The sequence below is a fragment of the Vanacampus margaritifer genome, chromosome 2 (genome assembly GCF_051991255.1).
Source record: "Vanacampus margaritifer isolate UIUO_Vmar chromosome 2, RoL_Vmar_1.0, whole genome shotgun sequence".
Lineage (NCBI taxonomy): Eukaryota > Metazoa > Chordata > Actinopteri > Syngnathiformes > Syngnathidae > Vanacampus > Vanacampus margaritifer.
In genome coordinates this window covers 27458811-27474235 of record NC_135433.1, presented here as the reverse complement: position 1 = coordinate 27474235, position 15425 = coordinate 27458811, and the positions used below count along the sequence as shown (strand labels likewise).

The 15425-nt window shown below is 40.4% G+C and overlaps 1 protein-coding gene across 1 annotated transcript in view; it reads right to left on the bottom strand.

Moving 5' to 3' along the window:
- Window positions 1–2513: 2513 nt before the first annotated feature.
- The window catches only part of fam20ca (FAM20C golgi associated secretory pathway kinase a), a 41088-nt gene continuing 28176 nt past the window's right edge, over window positions 2514–15425 (bottom strand). Inside the window, exons 4-10 of the mRNA XM_077559034.1 lie at window positions 8498–8590; window positions 7360–7475; window positions 6529–6709; window positions 6341–6450; window positions 6048–6129; window positions 4950–5009; window positions 2514–4869 (exon numbers count right to left, since the gene is read on the bottom strand). Coding sequence (XP_077415160.1) covers window positions 4611–4869; window positions 4950–5009; window positions 6048–6129; window positions 6341–6450; window positions 6529–6709; window positions 7360–7475; window positions 8498–8590 — 901 coding nt within the window. The 3' untranslated portion in view covers window positions 2514–4610. The remainder of the gene's footprint in view (window positions 4870–4949; window positions 5010–6047; window positions 6130–6340; window positions 6451–6528; window positions 6710–7359; window positions 7476–8497; window positions 8591–15425) is intronic.

Genomic DNA, 15425 nt, shown 5'->3' with positions numbered 1-15425 from the left:
ACAAAAAAAGACAATTACACACTGTAGTTACCTAAAACAGCCAAACAATGTTTTATGCTTTTTGAATGGAAAACATCATTGGCATGCTAACAGTTAATGTTGGTAGTAATGGTTTTAAAACCCTATAGAGATACCCCTAGACGGTATTAAGACTCGTTTTGGGTTTTTTGATGGTTCTGACCAAGCCACAGATAACATTACTATACCAGATATATTCCTTATCCTCTGCAAAGAGTGTCTTATCCAGTAACTGCGGCTTACTTTGTTTGCATCTGCATGACCAGAGCCGGTGATGGAGAGAGTTTCTCCAACTCGGTTTCGGCAGGGTAACAACATGGCGTCCAAATATGTCACGTGACCAGCAGTTGACCAATCACAGCGTAGAGCAACGCTGCATTGGCCAAACTCTTTCTATCAACGGCTCTGTGCATGACTGTATTATGTTGCCTCCTAGTGGGCACACCCAAAGGAACAGAACAATAAATTGAGTTGTAGCTTTAAATAATAATGCTCAAAATACTCGGCTTTTGAAGATGCTTGACAGACACTAATTGGATTGGATATAGAAGAGTGTCCTGCCACCTAGTGCTGTTTTGGAGGCATTGTTGGAAGAAGTGGATTTTCAATAGCGTCTGGTTAAACTGTGATTGTTATAGAAATGCATACATTTGAGCAGAACACTTACAGATGTGTATTGTACTAGAACAGCATTGCTCTGACCAACCAATCAGATGATCTGACTGTGAAATAGGAGTTTGAAATCTGATTGGTTCAAAAAAATAAAAAAAAGAGTCCCATTGCCGATTTAGTTTTCCTTGCATGCGCCAGCACGGCTGATTTCGAAGGCCACGCATGGGCAGAATGGGTTGTTGACATGGCAACACACAGCTGTTGAAATCTGATTGGACAAAAAAAATATTTAAACAAACCCAACATCATCCATGTATTCGAACCAGTGCAGGCGACAGAAGTGCTATAAAAATAAAAAATAAAAAATGGAATCCACCTTTCCAATAGTGAAAAAAATGCACATGGTTTCATATAAAGGCAGCATTTTAAACAAAAAACATTATACTTTAAATGATTATACTGTGAATGTGCTTACTGCGAGGCCTGCAACCCGAGTAAGAACTGTTGAAGTTGCGTTTCACCCCCATGACATCATCCTGTGGTACTTCTCCCTCTCACTTGCATAGCGGCTGCTAATTGCCGTGTTTTGTATTCAGTGCAGGTATGCTGACTGATATGCGTTGGCGCCCTTCAAGTTCACCGAAGGGCTACGTAGCCTGGGGGGGTGGCCGGGGACGTGCATGTGTGGGTCAGGGTCATGGAGAAACAAAACCACACTCACGCACACACCTCGGATCAATGGGAGGCAAGGAAAGCGTTTGTGTGATGGGCTGCTCTGTTGCCATAGAGACGAGGGGGACAGTGATGTTACTAGGCAGGAAAGGCTCTCTTTGAATGACGTAGATGGTAAAAAAAACATCAGGAGATTATTTCCCTTTAAAAGTGCAGTACTTATTATCAGTATATTAGCCTGAAGTAACACTAGTAAAACAGAGGGTATGTGTATGACGTCACAGGAAAAGGAAGAACATCATTTTGAGAAACTTGAAAGAATCAGCACAGCGTACAAAAATAAACAACAAATTCACAACAATACCTGCATGAGTCACCAGCAGCACCATAACAAATTGTGGCTTGTTCTTGGAAAATCTTCCAGCAGGACAACAATGCCACCTAGCGACTGTTTTAAGGTAATCTGTGTTGAAGCCGCTTTCATCAGGAATTGCGATGCACTTGCGCCCCCTGCTGGAAAATGTTGGCATTACATGCACACGCACACTCATCAATACGTGCTCTTTCAGCACCACGGACAGCAGCCATCATTCTTTTAACGGTCCCGTATTGGCTAAATATTTACATTTTAAATTCAACTTTTCGTGGTAGTTGGGAATATATAAAATATGAAGACGATTTAAAGTAAATTTCAGAAATACAAAAATAAGTTTAAAATAATAGTGTACATAAATGAAATGATTAAAGGCTGTCCCAAAGGACAATGAAGAAGAAGAAAAATCATGTACTTCTGAGTATAGAAATGTAACAACAATGAATGCATTCACGTACTGCAGAAGACAGTTTTTCATGTAAAAAAAAAAAAAAAAATTCTTAAAGCAATATCTTGTTTAAGTTTTGCATTATCTCTATCGTTTCTTGCAAAATGTTGTCTTCCATGTCACCTTAAGCGCTCTGTAGTTTTCTAATATCGAAATAAACAGAATTAAAATGTATTTTTTATGACAATGAATATGATTTATATCTAACAATATACACTGCTTTTAAAATGTAAAGGATACAATATTCGCCTTTTGGGAGAAATTCTACAATGAATCTAAAATGCAACCTTTACAAGTGAGCTTAATTTGACCTCAAAAGTGATCACATTTGTTGACACTCACAGTACCTAATGCCCCCCAACAATTACAAACGCTCCCCCTTAGCCAATGTGTGGTTTCTCCTCTCTTTTATTTGGATTACACACTTCAGTAAACAGATCTTCACAGTAACAATGCAATAGCAGAAAACCAGCCAATCACTGTGCAGCGACGCTTGTTAGGTCAACAAAGTAGTCTTTGTATTTACAATGGATTGGGGGGGGGGAATCAAAGCAGAACTCCCATTAATATTATTATGTGTGGATGACAATAAGTATGTTGTCAACCCTTTTCCATCCCTTTTTTCAAAAATGAATTTTATCTGACTTGTTGCACAGCTTTTTTTGTGTTCATCGTCAACCCTTCAAGAGCTGCACTACTTTCTATCATTGCAACACTTGTTATTTGGATTCCAAAATAAGACTACATGTCAATGGGAATAGCAATGCTACGTGAACCCAGCTAAGTTAAAGCGAGGATCTTTGTGGCTCACCAATAAATACTCCTTTGGACTCTTCACATAAAGTATTTTTTTTTTTGTATCAAACTATTTCATTAAACAAGTGAAGACAATAAAAGTTTCAGGTTTGCATGTGAAAATCGGATTTGAAGTGCAGTTAATTAAATAATAATAATAATTTAAAAAAAGTCATTCATAGTGTTCATATTGACTGGTTTCCTGTTTATAGCTGAATGTGAATTGTCATCTCAGACTGCATTGAGTGTAAATTAATCCCGCAGCGGACCTGAATGTCCTCTACTTGAAACATTACTGGAATAAGGCAAATAAAAGACACTGCATATAATGTCGTTGGACAACGTTTAGAATATTTTGCTGTATTATGACAAAATACACTATCACTCTTTATGTGAATGTTTTCACTTGCTTGTGATGAGGAAAAAATGTCCTGATGTTTCCATGATGCACTAACTGATAAAGTTAATTTTCTGCTGCCATTATACAGTGAACCCCTGCATATTTGCTGATTTTTGTTGTTGTTGTTGTTTCTTTTTTTATGGAGAACCTATAGCCTTCATTTGCAGTTTTTGTGCTCAGGCCAAAGCCACGTCTAATATAAAAACATGGTTTTGGTGCCATAGAGTCCGACCAATACAGCACTTTTGTAGCAGTTGCTGATATTGTTATTCACAATAGGGGCAAAAACAACAACAACTTATATCTGTTATCCTCACTGAAATATATCCAGTACATGAAAGAGAACAAGAACAGAAATTCTTATTCGACCGAAAATATGATTCAAGGCAAAGAAGCAGAAGAATACTAAATTAAAATAAGGGACCTCAATTACACTGTCAACAAAAGGACTGTAAACAATATAAGCTATGTCTTATAATGAATAATAGGAATTAACAGTTGTAAATTTATTTGTTTACTCCACATAGATGCAACTTACCTGCCAGTAGTCTTACTAAAACTTATATAAAACAAACTAGAATGCTCTCATTGATATGGCCTAACAGTGTATTTTTACATGGACGTTATTGCAACGGGGCACTAAAGTGTTGTACAACGTCACATCATAGCCTGGAGTACAAAAAAAGCAATTTCTCTGGTCGTGATTATGAGTGAGGGAGTGATTATGAGTGCTGCACTTGGCTGCTCTAGCAGAGCGACAAATCCCCAAAACACACAAAAAAGTTCACATGATTGGCGCGATTAATCGGTCGGACTTATGTATCATCTTGTGTCAATTAATTCAATGTTGTAGTGAGGGAAGGAGCGTAGTAAGCTGTCAAAAAGAAAAAAATGCTCTGCTGCCATCTTGTGACATCGATAGGCAATTTCAAATCGTTTTCGGAGGGGGCATCAGCTACTTTTGGATTTTGGCTGTTCATGGCAGGACTTGCCCGCCGCCCATGACAATGATGGTGGTTTCACTGGAACGCTGCCAAAAGTGTGCATTCGATTACGTAAAGATAGAATAAAACATGGACATGAAACGGACACTGGCCAACGGATCTTGCGGGTGACCAAACCAAATGTTTGCCAAGTCTGTTGTCGTACCCGGAGGTCCGTCTGTTGTATAAACACACTTGCACAGAGGCATTGATGTCAGGTCTTGGAATTCACTGAATTCAGCGTGATATGAAAAGTGGGTTCGTCCCAGCGGTCCTGCGTGATCTTTGAGCCGCCTGGCCCTCCCCTCACTACCTGTGAGCGGAGGCCGTGCGCGTGGCCGACTCGCCGTCCACATTTTCCTCCACCACGTTGCCGTAGCCTTCTTTCTCCACGCAGTCAGCCAGCACCCGCAGCACCAGGCCCAGCCGGCGGTCCAGGGCCTGCAGGTGAGGCCGGATGAGGATCGGGGACAGGCGGTCTCGGAGGAGGGACTCCTCCATCAGGGCGCTCAGCCGGTAGTCGTCTTTGGCCAGCAGCTGGAGACGGAGGAAGGTGGACTTCTTCACCCTGCAAACAACAGAATGCTCGTCTGTATCTGTCATTTGTTTCTTGAGAGTCATGCAGAAATAACGTTCTCGTCTTCTGACCTGCAGCATTGACTGAGAGGGACCAGGATGGACATCTCATCGTGGGAGTGCTTCCCAAACCTGAACGGTTTAATTGAAAAATACGACATGAATTGTTAGGCAAGCCGAAATGATGGTAATGGCAGTTTATGCAGAAATTGGGGCTAAATGTTGACAAAGCAACAAAGGAAAGGAACAAAGAAATTCAAGACTCTAAGGTAATTCACTAAGACATTAGTTTCCTGTCTGAGGAAACATTTTCAGAATCAGTGTTTGGACTAACCAAGGTTATTTTAGTTAACAAAATCTAAGAATATAGATACAACTAAAATTGAAAAAAAAAAAAAAAAAACGTATGGTGAATAACAATATAAAAATGAAAGAATATATAAAAAAACATTTACAAACTACATTTTACTTTTCCAAAACTAACTATAGCTATAACACAAATTTGCTTCATTTGCATCTTTGTCAATTAATTTAATTCACCAGCCTTTGAGGGTTTAAAAAAAAAAAAAAGTATTGCAAAGTATTTGGGTATTAAATAACAACTGTTAGCTGGAAGTCAGAATGTTTAACAGTCATCTGGGAGTTGTGGTGCCTTTAATGTCATGTAGAAGCGACGTCATCAAGCAGCAGCCAATAAAAAAGCGCCACCAGATAACATTGCTTCTATAATCGCTCCTTTAATAGCTCGTAACAAAAATTCATTCACTTTCTGTCCATTTGTATTTCATTTGTGGATGGTTGTTTTTAAAATAATATATTTGTTGGATTTTTACTACACAATACTTATCCTATTTTTTTCAAATTATTATTATGCACAAAATAAATTCACTAAATTAAAAGAAAAACTAATACTAAAACTAAAAAAAAAAAAAAAAACTAAAACTAATAAAAGCTTACAAACTGACCCTGAAAACGAATCAAATTCAAAACACAAAAGTCAAAACAAAATAAAACCTAACTATAATTAAAATGCCAAAACTAATGTAACCTTGGGACTGACAAAAGAAAGGGAATGCATAAATAAAGGTGGTCCAAAATATATTTTAACCATGTGTCAGAATATCAATGCTTCTATGCATTAAAAAGCACAAAATGTATGCATGACATTACCCTCTTCCATTGTCAAGGTGAATAATGAAGGTGTCATTTCCAAACTTCTCAAAGGTTTCATAATGATGGCGATCCATGTTACCTGCAGAGGAAAAGCAACATTAGCAGGCAATATTACTGATAAATGTGATTTTTAACATCATGTTTAAATGCAGTCCTCATGAGGTCACGACACAAGTTGCCACTACAAGTCTATGGATTTGAAATGATAACCAATCAAGCACATTTTTTTTTCAATGTTGTAGTTGAAATATTGAACCCAAGTTTATAAGGAAGGGGCTCATGGCTCGTACCCATCAGGAAGTCAAAGATGGTCATGTCCATGACATCCAGGAGTCGCGTGCCGCGGTCATACGGAGGCGTCTGCTTCACCTCGTCGCAGTAATCTGGATCCACTTCCCACCTGCTCACATCAATCAACAATAGTGAAGAAGAGGTCACTGATTAAAAACAAAATAAAGTGACAAAGTGGGCTACTGACTCGGCCTTCTTGCGTTTGTGGTACGAGCGTCTCCAGGGGTTCCTCCACGTCTTGCGTTTGGCCAGGTTGAGGTCGGGCAGGAAGGCGGCGAGGGAGCCTTCGATTTGATCTGGTTTGCCGCACAGCGCGTGTTCGGTGGAGCAGTAGTACGAGCATTCGCCGTAGAAGCACACATTGTTGGCTGTCAAAAGACAATCGACGATGTTTACAAAACAATGTCAGGAGCTCTTGTTTACGTGGAAGCATGTAAACACAAACATATTATGCTGGAAGGAACAATTCAGTTATTAATTATTATTCACATCCCTGCTAGATCACAATTTTTAGGGAATCATATCATATACAGTATACTGTATATACATGTCAAAATATTGGTGTCTTTTTTTTTCATTTGAAATTATGCAAGTATTTAATTGATTAGAAAAAGAGGAGGGTGACATAACATTAAACGTAGAAACAATTAACACATAACTGATGCTCTCCAAATTTGGCGGCCGAAACAATGTTGATAAAAAAAAAGAAGCCTTTTTAATTAAATGATTAATCATGATTAATCAAAATTCTAAGATGCGCGATGTATGTATGTATGTATACGTGTGTGTGTGTATTTTCTTTCCAACATATTACTTTACTGTCTTGCAATCACATGCTTTTACAGCTGCAAAACTCCATTTATTCTGCTCATGGAAAGCTTACTTCCGCTTAAGATTCTGCTTGCAACAGCACCACCCTGTGGTCAGACTAGGCGATGACTCATTTAACCTCCCATTCAATCTAGTGCAGTGCAAAGTTGCAAAGACTTGTGTTGTGTGAAGCTGCTGCTGTTTCTACCTGGTGAGATGAAGAAGGTCTTCCATAACTTCTTATCACGTGTCACGTCTCGAATCTCTCGCGTCATGTTGACCAGCCGCCCGGCTACTGGGGGGACCCTCCGGAAGTCCAGGACCCTGAAAACAAATGGAGTCTTCTTAACTGACATTTAACTTGTCTGCAGTTGTGCTTTGACATTTTATTAATTCAAAACCAAAAGTTAGATATCCATCCACAGTTTTAAAATGCAGGGTCAGGACTTAGAAAAGCATTGTTCATAATGCTTTTGTTGTTTTTTCTTCTTTTTTTTTTACGTAAGAACGCTCCCTAGTTTATTTTTCCAAGTGACCCTTAAGAGTGAGCCTCGTGGGAGTGGACACACAAACACACACAGGCTGACGTGCTGATCCGAGCAGAGTTGACGAAACCGAAGCTGATAGAGGACGGCATTCAGGAGCCGCAATCTGCACCGTCATGTTAGGCCTTCGTGACAAAGGAGCAACTGTTTGAGCGTCTGAGTGTGCGCGCGCGCGTGTGTCCGTTTATGCACACTCAAGGAGTTCAAACAGATTAGAAGATGGGCTTACCTACATTAGGAGGCAAGAAATGGAAAAGAAGTAATAGTAGCTGTTTTATTCTAAGAGTTTACAACACTTTCTTGACGTCACATACTAGAAATATTTTCTACAGTATATGGATACAGATCTGAGGTTACAATACATTTCTTTAAAGAGACAATGAAAAAAAGGAGGCAAGTATTGTACAGACTAATGTAAACCTGATCTAGTTGCTGCAAGTACACTTTGAATAACCTGCACTGGAATGATTCATACTTTGTCATTTTACCTTGTCGCGTAACGGGATCATGTTAAAATCCGCAAATTCAACAGCGATTATGACGAGTTGATCCTAGAACTCAGTGTGCTCATCTAATCCCTCCTGTGTTCAAATCCCATTCAAATATTCACACTTTAAGTCTATTAACATGGCACCTTCGGTTCTAATGCGCCGCCGTCTGCGCGGATGAACAGGTGAGACCCCGTCTTTCCCGGAACTAACCAAAAAAGGATGATTTACAAAGGGGGGGGGGGGGGTTCCCTCACTCACAGAGCAGGCGAAAACAATGAGCTAATGGGAAGAGAGCAAAAGTCAGGCTCACCTGTCCAAGTGGAAGGCGGCAACCTCAGCATTGTGCCTCTCAAAGTCGGAGAAGTAAAAGAAGTCTGGAGGCGTTTGTTGCTCACGCGTCTGCCTGTAGGACAAAATTAAGATGATGTCAGCAGAAGAAGGAAGAAGTGACAGAAAAGCACATGCAAAAAAAACAAAACATCTTCAGGGTGATGCTGTGTCAAATGCTTCACTGGATAAATGACTGTGACAGTTATCAAAATATTGAAACAACACTATAAAAAAAAGTGCAGAAGACAATAAGGGAGAATGTGATTGGGTGATGGAGAAGTGAGCTAGCGATGCTAACCGCCGTTGTCATCTGCCACCATCTTCTTGACATTCTCTTGAATGTGACCTTGAATGTTTCCCTCTGAATTGCGTGTCCCCCACCGCGAGTGGGGACGAGTCAGGTCACGTCTTTGCGAATATTCTCATCTTTCATCGTGCTTGAGTTGACCTCAGGGTGATGCATCTACAGTAAATCCCTTCCTAGCATGGAGGCTAAATGCTAATGCGCGGACATGGCTGCTGGAGGGAGGCTGCATGAGATTTTTGGGCTTCCTCTAACAAAACACACACACACACACACACACATACGCACACATACTTGCTCACGGACAGACGTTTTTTAAAGGAGTCATGGGTTTGACTCAGAAACTGCTAGAAGTCTGTCTGCCAGCATGTTATGACACTCCATATTTAAACACAGACATGCACACACGGACTATCCTCCTTGATTCCTCCTCTTCATTCAAGTACATTGGACTGAAGGATCATAGCTTAGCTGCATGGCGTTTTCTTTCTCCTTTTTTTTTTTTTTTCTGGAGAGCTCAGTATTATTCATTCGGTAATTTTCCCGATTTGACATTTTTCTTGACGAGCTGCTTTCTTGAAAAGCCAAGCAGCCCGACATGGCAAAACAACAAAGCAGCAAAGTGGCTGTGTAACCCTTATAATCAATTGCCGCTATTGTAACTGCTCTCCCATTCAAGAGGAGCGATTTTCTTCCAGCATATAAAACATACAAGAAAGACAGCAGAAGAAAAGTGGGTGCGAGTACTGGTGTTAAACATTAGAAGTCATCCAATTGCCTTGGTTACCGTGCAGTGGAAGTCATTTGCTGCTCACATTTTCTGTTTTTTTGTGCAGATGGTTTGTTAAATTCATTTTTTTTAACAAAGAAGAAGAAGAAGCAGATGATGTCCTTCGGGTTAAAGCTTGGAATCAGAGAAAAACATGAGGAAGGCGTCAACTTCGACAATCGATATGTAGTGAGTCACTAGACGAGTGCCAATTGAGTCCACAACGTCTGATAAAGTGTTTAAGGCACAACTAATGTGCCAAAGTTTGTTTCTAAAGCTTAAAGGTTTTAATTTCATTGTTGTTAAGTTGATATACTGTATGAGTAAATACTATATTTTTTTGAGAGTGGCATACTATTTTTTATTTGTATTTTCATGAGTCCATGGCCATTTTCACATGTCCATATTGACCAACATAACATTTGCATCCCATGTATCAATTAATGATTTTAATCAAACCATTATTATTTCCACGACTACAAGTGTGTCACTGATTCCATAAAATATATATATTAAAACAAAATTCTTAAATAAAAATTTTGTTATTTATGTGCGTCCCTCAGTTTGTCTTATAACCCTGTCACACTTGCGAGTTTTGTCTATAAATTACTGATTGTTGCTTTAAGTGACCTCTGGAGTTGCCAGGAAGAAAGAAGGCAACTTCTGATATTGTTTTGCATTTTTTTTTATTTTTAAATTCATGTTAGATGAGGTCCGTCAAGCTCAATCTAACCACCCTGTCATGCAATATTTATAGGAAAAAACAAATTTTATTACAATTTGTACACTTTTAATGTAAAGAAAATGATATTTTCAATCGAAAGTATACCCTCTTAGATCAGGAACTTGACCACAATGAAGAACAGTGGCCATTTTAGGGTGAAACTTACCACACTGTTACCTTTTATTATGACGGGGTATTGTTCTTTTTCAACACACTCACAAAATATTGTAGTTTCAATAAATAGAACAAAGTCTATATTAGATCCGAAGTACTTCCAGAAGAATTTCAATTCGCTTGTTCTTGACCACGTGTTACAAAATGTTTGACTTTTTGAAGATTTATACTTTGGATCCTCCTCTGCCGTCTACTGGTCCTGCGGCCGTCTACTGGTCCTGCGGCCGTCTACTGGTCCTGCGGCCGTCTACTGGTCCTGCGGCCGTCTACTGGTCCTGCTTCAGCGCCACATGTCCAGCGGCTGCCTTCTGCTCTCGTCTGGCGTCAGCGACACTCTCCTGACTGGCACCTCTGGTTTGGTGTCCGGACGCCCCTCTCGTCTGGTCGTGTTCCCTCTTCCATGCCCCCACTTCCACCTGCCTCTGTTTTGGACTCTTTTATTTTGGATTTTGTGGGCCATCTGGGATCCATCCCGTGAGGGGAGGGTGAGAAGGGGGATGTTGTTTTGTTGGCTTTTGTCTATCATGGTCAGTGTTTTGTGATGTTTCTTATGTCTCCATTTGTCAAGTGTGATCGCATCCATCCACCTAGTTTGTCTTCCCTCTCCCTTGTTTCAGCCAATCAGTTCCCTCAGTCACGTGTGTCTTGTCCAGGTGTGTCTCATTTTCTAATTAGTGAAGGTGTATTTAGGCAGAATTGGCACATACGTCATCAATCTACGACAACGCGTCGTCATCGAGCTGCGGCCATTACGTCATCACTGGAGGAGTATCCTGCATAAGGTGTCCAGACGGACGCGTTTTGAAATCTTTCCACTTTGGAGCCCGACTTCAAAAGTGATCGGTTTCAAGCTCCGAAATGCGCCGTCATGTGGACGAACGGCTTAAATGGTAAGAAACTTGTGAGAATACATTGAAACTGCCGCTCGTGTGGACGGGGCCTTAGTTTGTTGTTTTCGTTCCGTCTGTCGGTCATTGTCGTCCCCCCACATCCTGCTGTCTCCTCGTCACGTAACTTAGTTTATCACTTGGATTATGGACTTTGTTTTTGTGTTGCCTGCCAGTGCCATGTTCACCACCTCATTTTTGTTCTATTAAATCCACCTTGGACTTCATCTCTACAAGGGTCCACCTTCCCTTAACCCCACGGGAAAATCGCAACATTAACATGTCTTTCATGTAGTGGATTTAAAAAAAAAAAGAAGGAGTTTGCTCTGCATGAAATTTGACAAATTGCAAGGTGGAAATGGCACAGAGAATGACTACTACACTGAAGCAAGAAAATGACAACTTTATTAATACACAGATAAAGGCTTTAACCCAAGTGCAAAAAAATAAAATAAAAAAAAAATCAAAGATGTCAGCAGCAGATGATTTTTTCTAAAAAGCAGAAAAATAACTTTTTGTGAAAAGAGATGTCAAGCAGAACAATGACTTCAACACTGCTTTTGTGACACCTCAAACTATTAAAAAAACAAAAACAAGGCATTTTTTTTTACGGCAAAATAATTATTTATTTAGAGATATACAACAAAAGAAACACTCTGAGCGACACTGACATGGTTTGAGTTGAACATCAGCATCTTTTTATTTTTAGATGTTCCCCATTCAATCGCTTCAACTTGTCTCTAAAACTGTCTAAAAAAGTGCTGGTGTGAAGGTGGAGCTTAATTTCATCTCTAATGTACAACTCTGTAAAATAACACCATCTAACTCTGAAACTATCAAAATTACACTTCAGGAGCTCCCCAAAATGTCACCCTGAAACGTTAGCTTATTTTTAACCAATTTTGCTATGCAAATGGGCTGGTGAATGGTAGGGATGTCCTCAGCCGATCACGTGATCGGAAATTGGGCCCGATCACGTGGTTGCTGGCTCAATTGGAATCGGATCCCGATCAGGACTCTGATTAATATATGACTATGAGGTTATTTTTTTAAATAATTTTTTATTAGATCTGGAGTTGCGCGATGGCACAGAGTGAGACTTCATGTTCCCACACAACGTGCGCATGGCGTCACTTTAAAACAGTGACACGGTGTGCATAATGCCATCGAGCGGCGGGACTAAGCAAGCAAATAGCGCCAAGGTATTTGGAAGTAGATGATACGTTTTTATCATCCTTAATGTGGAAAGCGGCAACGGTGTGACTTGCACAACGTGCAAAGTGAGCCTTTTGTGTTGCGGAAAGGATATACAGTAGATGTGTTGCACGCTCCCTGATGCTGTGCAGCACTTAGCAGCCGGGCTGCCCCACCGCCATCAGGCGCTGGATACTATGGACGTGCTTAGAGTCCTCCCCGCGGATCCGGCGGCGGACGTGTTTCGTTTCCTCCCCGCACAGCTGAAGTGCCTGCCGGGACTCTGCAGTAGCTTCGGGAGGGACCCCAACGCCAAACCTAGTTTAGCGTAGCCTAGCGCGAATCAGCAGGGTCGTCGTCCTTCGCTAAATCCCCCACCCGAGCCGACAATCTAGCCTGGTGCGAGTCCAGACCAGTCAGGATAAGGCTAGATTAAATACATTTTGTTTGCATGCTCTTCAAATGCAGCCATTTGTTTGTTGTGAAGTTGGCTTGTTTCACTCTTTAACGCAGCTACAGTAGGTTCTCAAAAAAAAAACTCTTGTGAACAATGTATATACTGGTTAATAATATCCCTTTGAGTAACTCATAGATGCGCTAAAAAAGGGGGGTTTAAATGTTTTATTTAGTTTAACCACTGTCCACTCACCATATAAAAAGGTGTTGGAATAGTTAAAAAAAATATATGAAATACTAGGGATGCACGATAATATCGGCGGCCGATAATTATCGGCAATTATTGACCATCATGACGTCAAACAGATAACTAAAATTTGCCGATAATAGACTTGCCGCGTAGGTCCATCTGTTGTGGTTGTGGCCAACTCCTCAACCCCTCCCCTCTCCTATGGCGGTGTTGCATATTTGTGACGTCATAATGAGCGCGACCTCTTGTTCACAGTTCACACTACAGACCATGCAACATGGTTCGCAACAAATACGCTGCAGCAGTTTCCACGGAGAGGAAAAACGGCATCGAGCTTCAACACATCTGATAAGTCACATTAAAATTTGCCATCGTGAGGATTTATGGAAGCAATACGAAGACTCTTGTTCTGCTAAACCGAAACCAAGCATTGGGAGTCACAGCAAACGCGATGCAACTGGCTTGGCATCTATTGAGGAAGCGCTAAAGAAGAAGCAAAAGTTTGACAGAAAAGACCATAGGGCAACAGCACTTGACGACAAAATCCTCCAATTTATTACGGTTGGTGACCAGCCATTTTCAGTAGTTGAAGATGTTGGATTTTGCTTGTTAATGCAACACGTTGAGCCGCGCTATGACATTCCGATTTGCGCGCAAATACTTGTCAGCCCCCTGCACTAGCGTTGACAGCGAACGCTTGTTTTCTGCTGCTGGGATAGTGATGGACGAGAAAAGAAACCGGTTAAGATGTGACAAAGCAGAGAGAATACTTTTTGAAGTAAATAAATCTCCCACTCATCCACATGTAAAACTGAGTAGCACTTTTGATTGAATTCACAAAATTCAATGAAGTACAGACGTGCAATAGTTTCCTTTTTTGATTGTTCATTTGCACTTTATTTTTTGGAACCCGGATCTCTTTAGGTGTTATTACTGAACTGAATGCATTGCCTTTCTAAAGAGGCAGGCACTCTTATATTTTTCTGTCAGGGATTTGATTGATGTATTTTGCAAATACTGTCAGGGATTTGACTTAACTTGTTAAAGTTAAAAGGCAATGCCAAAATGTTACAGGCTTAGTTCTATTGGCCTATTTTGTTGTTGTTGCATTCTTAAAACATTACTGTTTTGTTGAGTTACTGGTTGTCTTTGAAGCTGCGATATGAATAAAATTCAGCTTCATGGTGCGTTACACAATGTTTCAATGTATTTGTACATGTTAGACTTATAATAGTACTTGAAAGTATATTTGTATTCAAGTTAATTTTGCAAACTATTATGGGCTCACTTATTGGTTATCAACGTAGACACTTTCTAAATTATGGGTTTATCGGTATCGGTTGAGAATAGCATTATCGTGCATCCCTAAAAAATACTGTAAATACATAAAAAAAAACAAAAAAAACAATTCCCCCCCTTCTTAATAAAATGCCGAAATCGAATCTGGACCCTGAATCGGCAGACGTCAAAATGATATTACTTGGACCCGGGTCCAAGAAAGTGTGACTGGGACATCCCTAGTGAACGAGCCCCATCTGGGCTGCCTAGCTGTGCCCACTTAATTTTGTCAGGGGGTTTCATGGCGGCCCCATGTGGGTAAGCCCAGATGGGCCTTATATGGGCCTTAGATAAAACCCACATGGGCAACCCAGCTTTCTCATCTGGGGTCCATTCTAGCTGGGCTGATTATGGTGTTCCTGATTGTACCCATGCTGGAAGGGAAAGGTTGGATTCCGGTTGCTGAATAAAGAATGAAAAACATTTGCTCACATTGTCTTGTGAATTTTTTTTGTACAGTGCAACACTGTGCCGTGCTTTTTTATTTATTTAAAAAATTAATTAAAACCACAAAATGTATGCGTGAGTGATCCAAGTAACAACTATGGTCACGAAACGAATAAAATTCCCAATCAAGATGCATTTCCATACAGTTCCTCCATACAGTCCTTTTTTCTTATGTTTTTTGGTTTGCTTGCATTATTTGAATTCTACCACTAGGCACAAGGAGTAAATAGAAATGTCATGGAACCAACTGGTGTGCGTGTCTGTGCGTTGGGCTTCCTGTCAGTCTTTTTATTCTGACTCAGCAGTTTTAAAGCTCTTACTTATATGAGCTTAGAACTGCTGCATGCTGGGTGCGGAGGAACAGAATATTGGGGGAAAATAAATGCCGACTTACTTTCCCTGTACTGTGTATTTGTGTTCTCTGT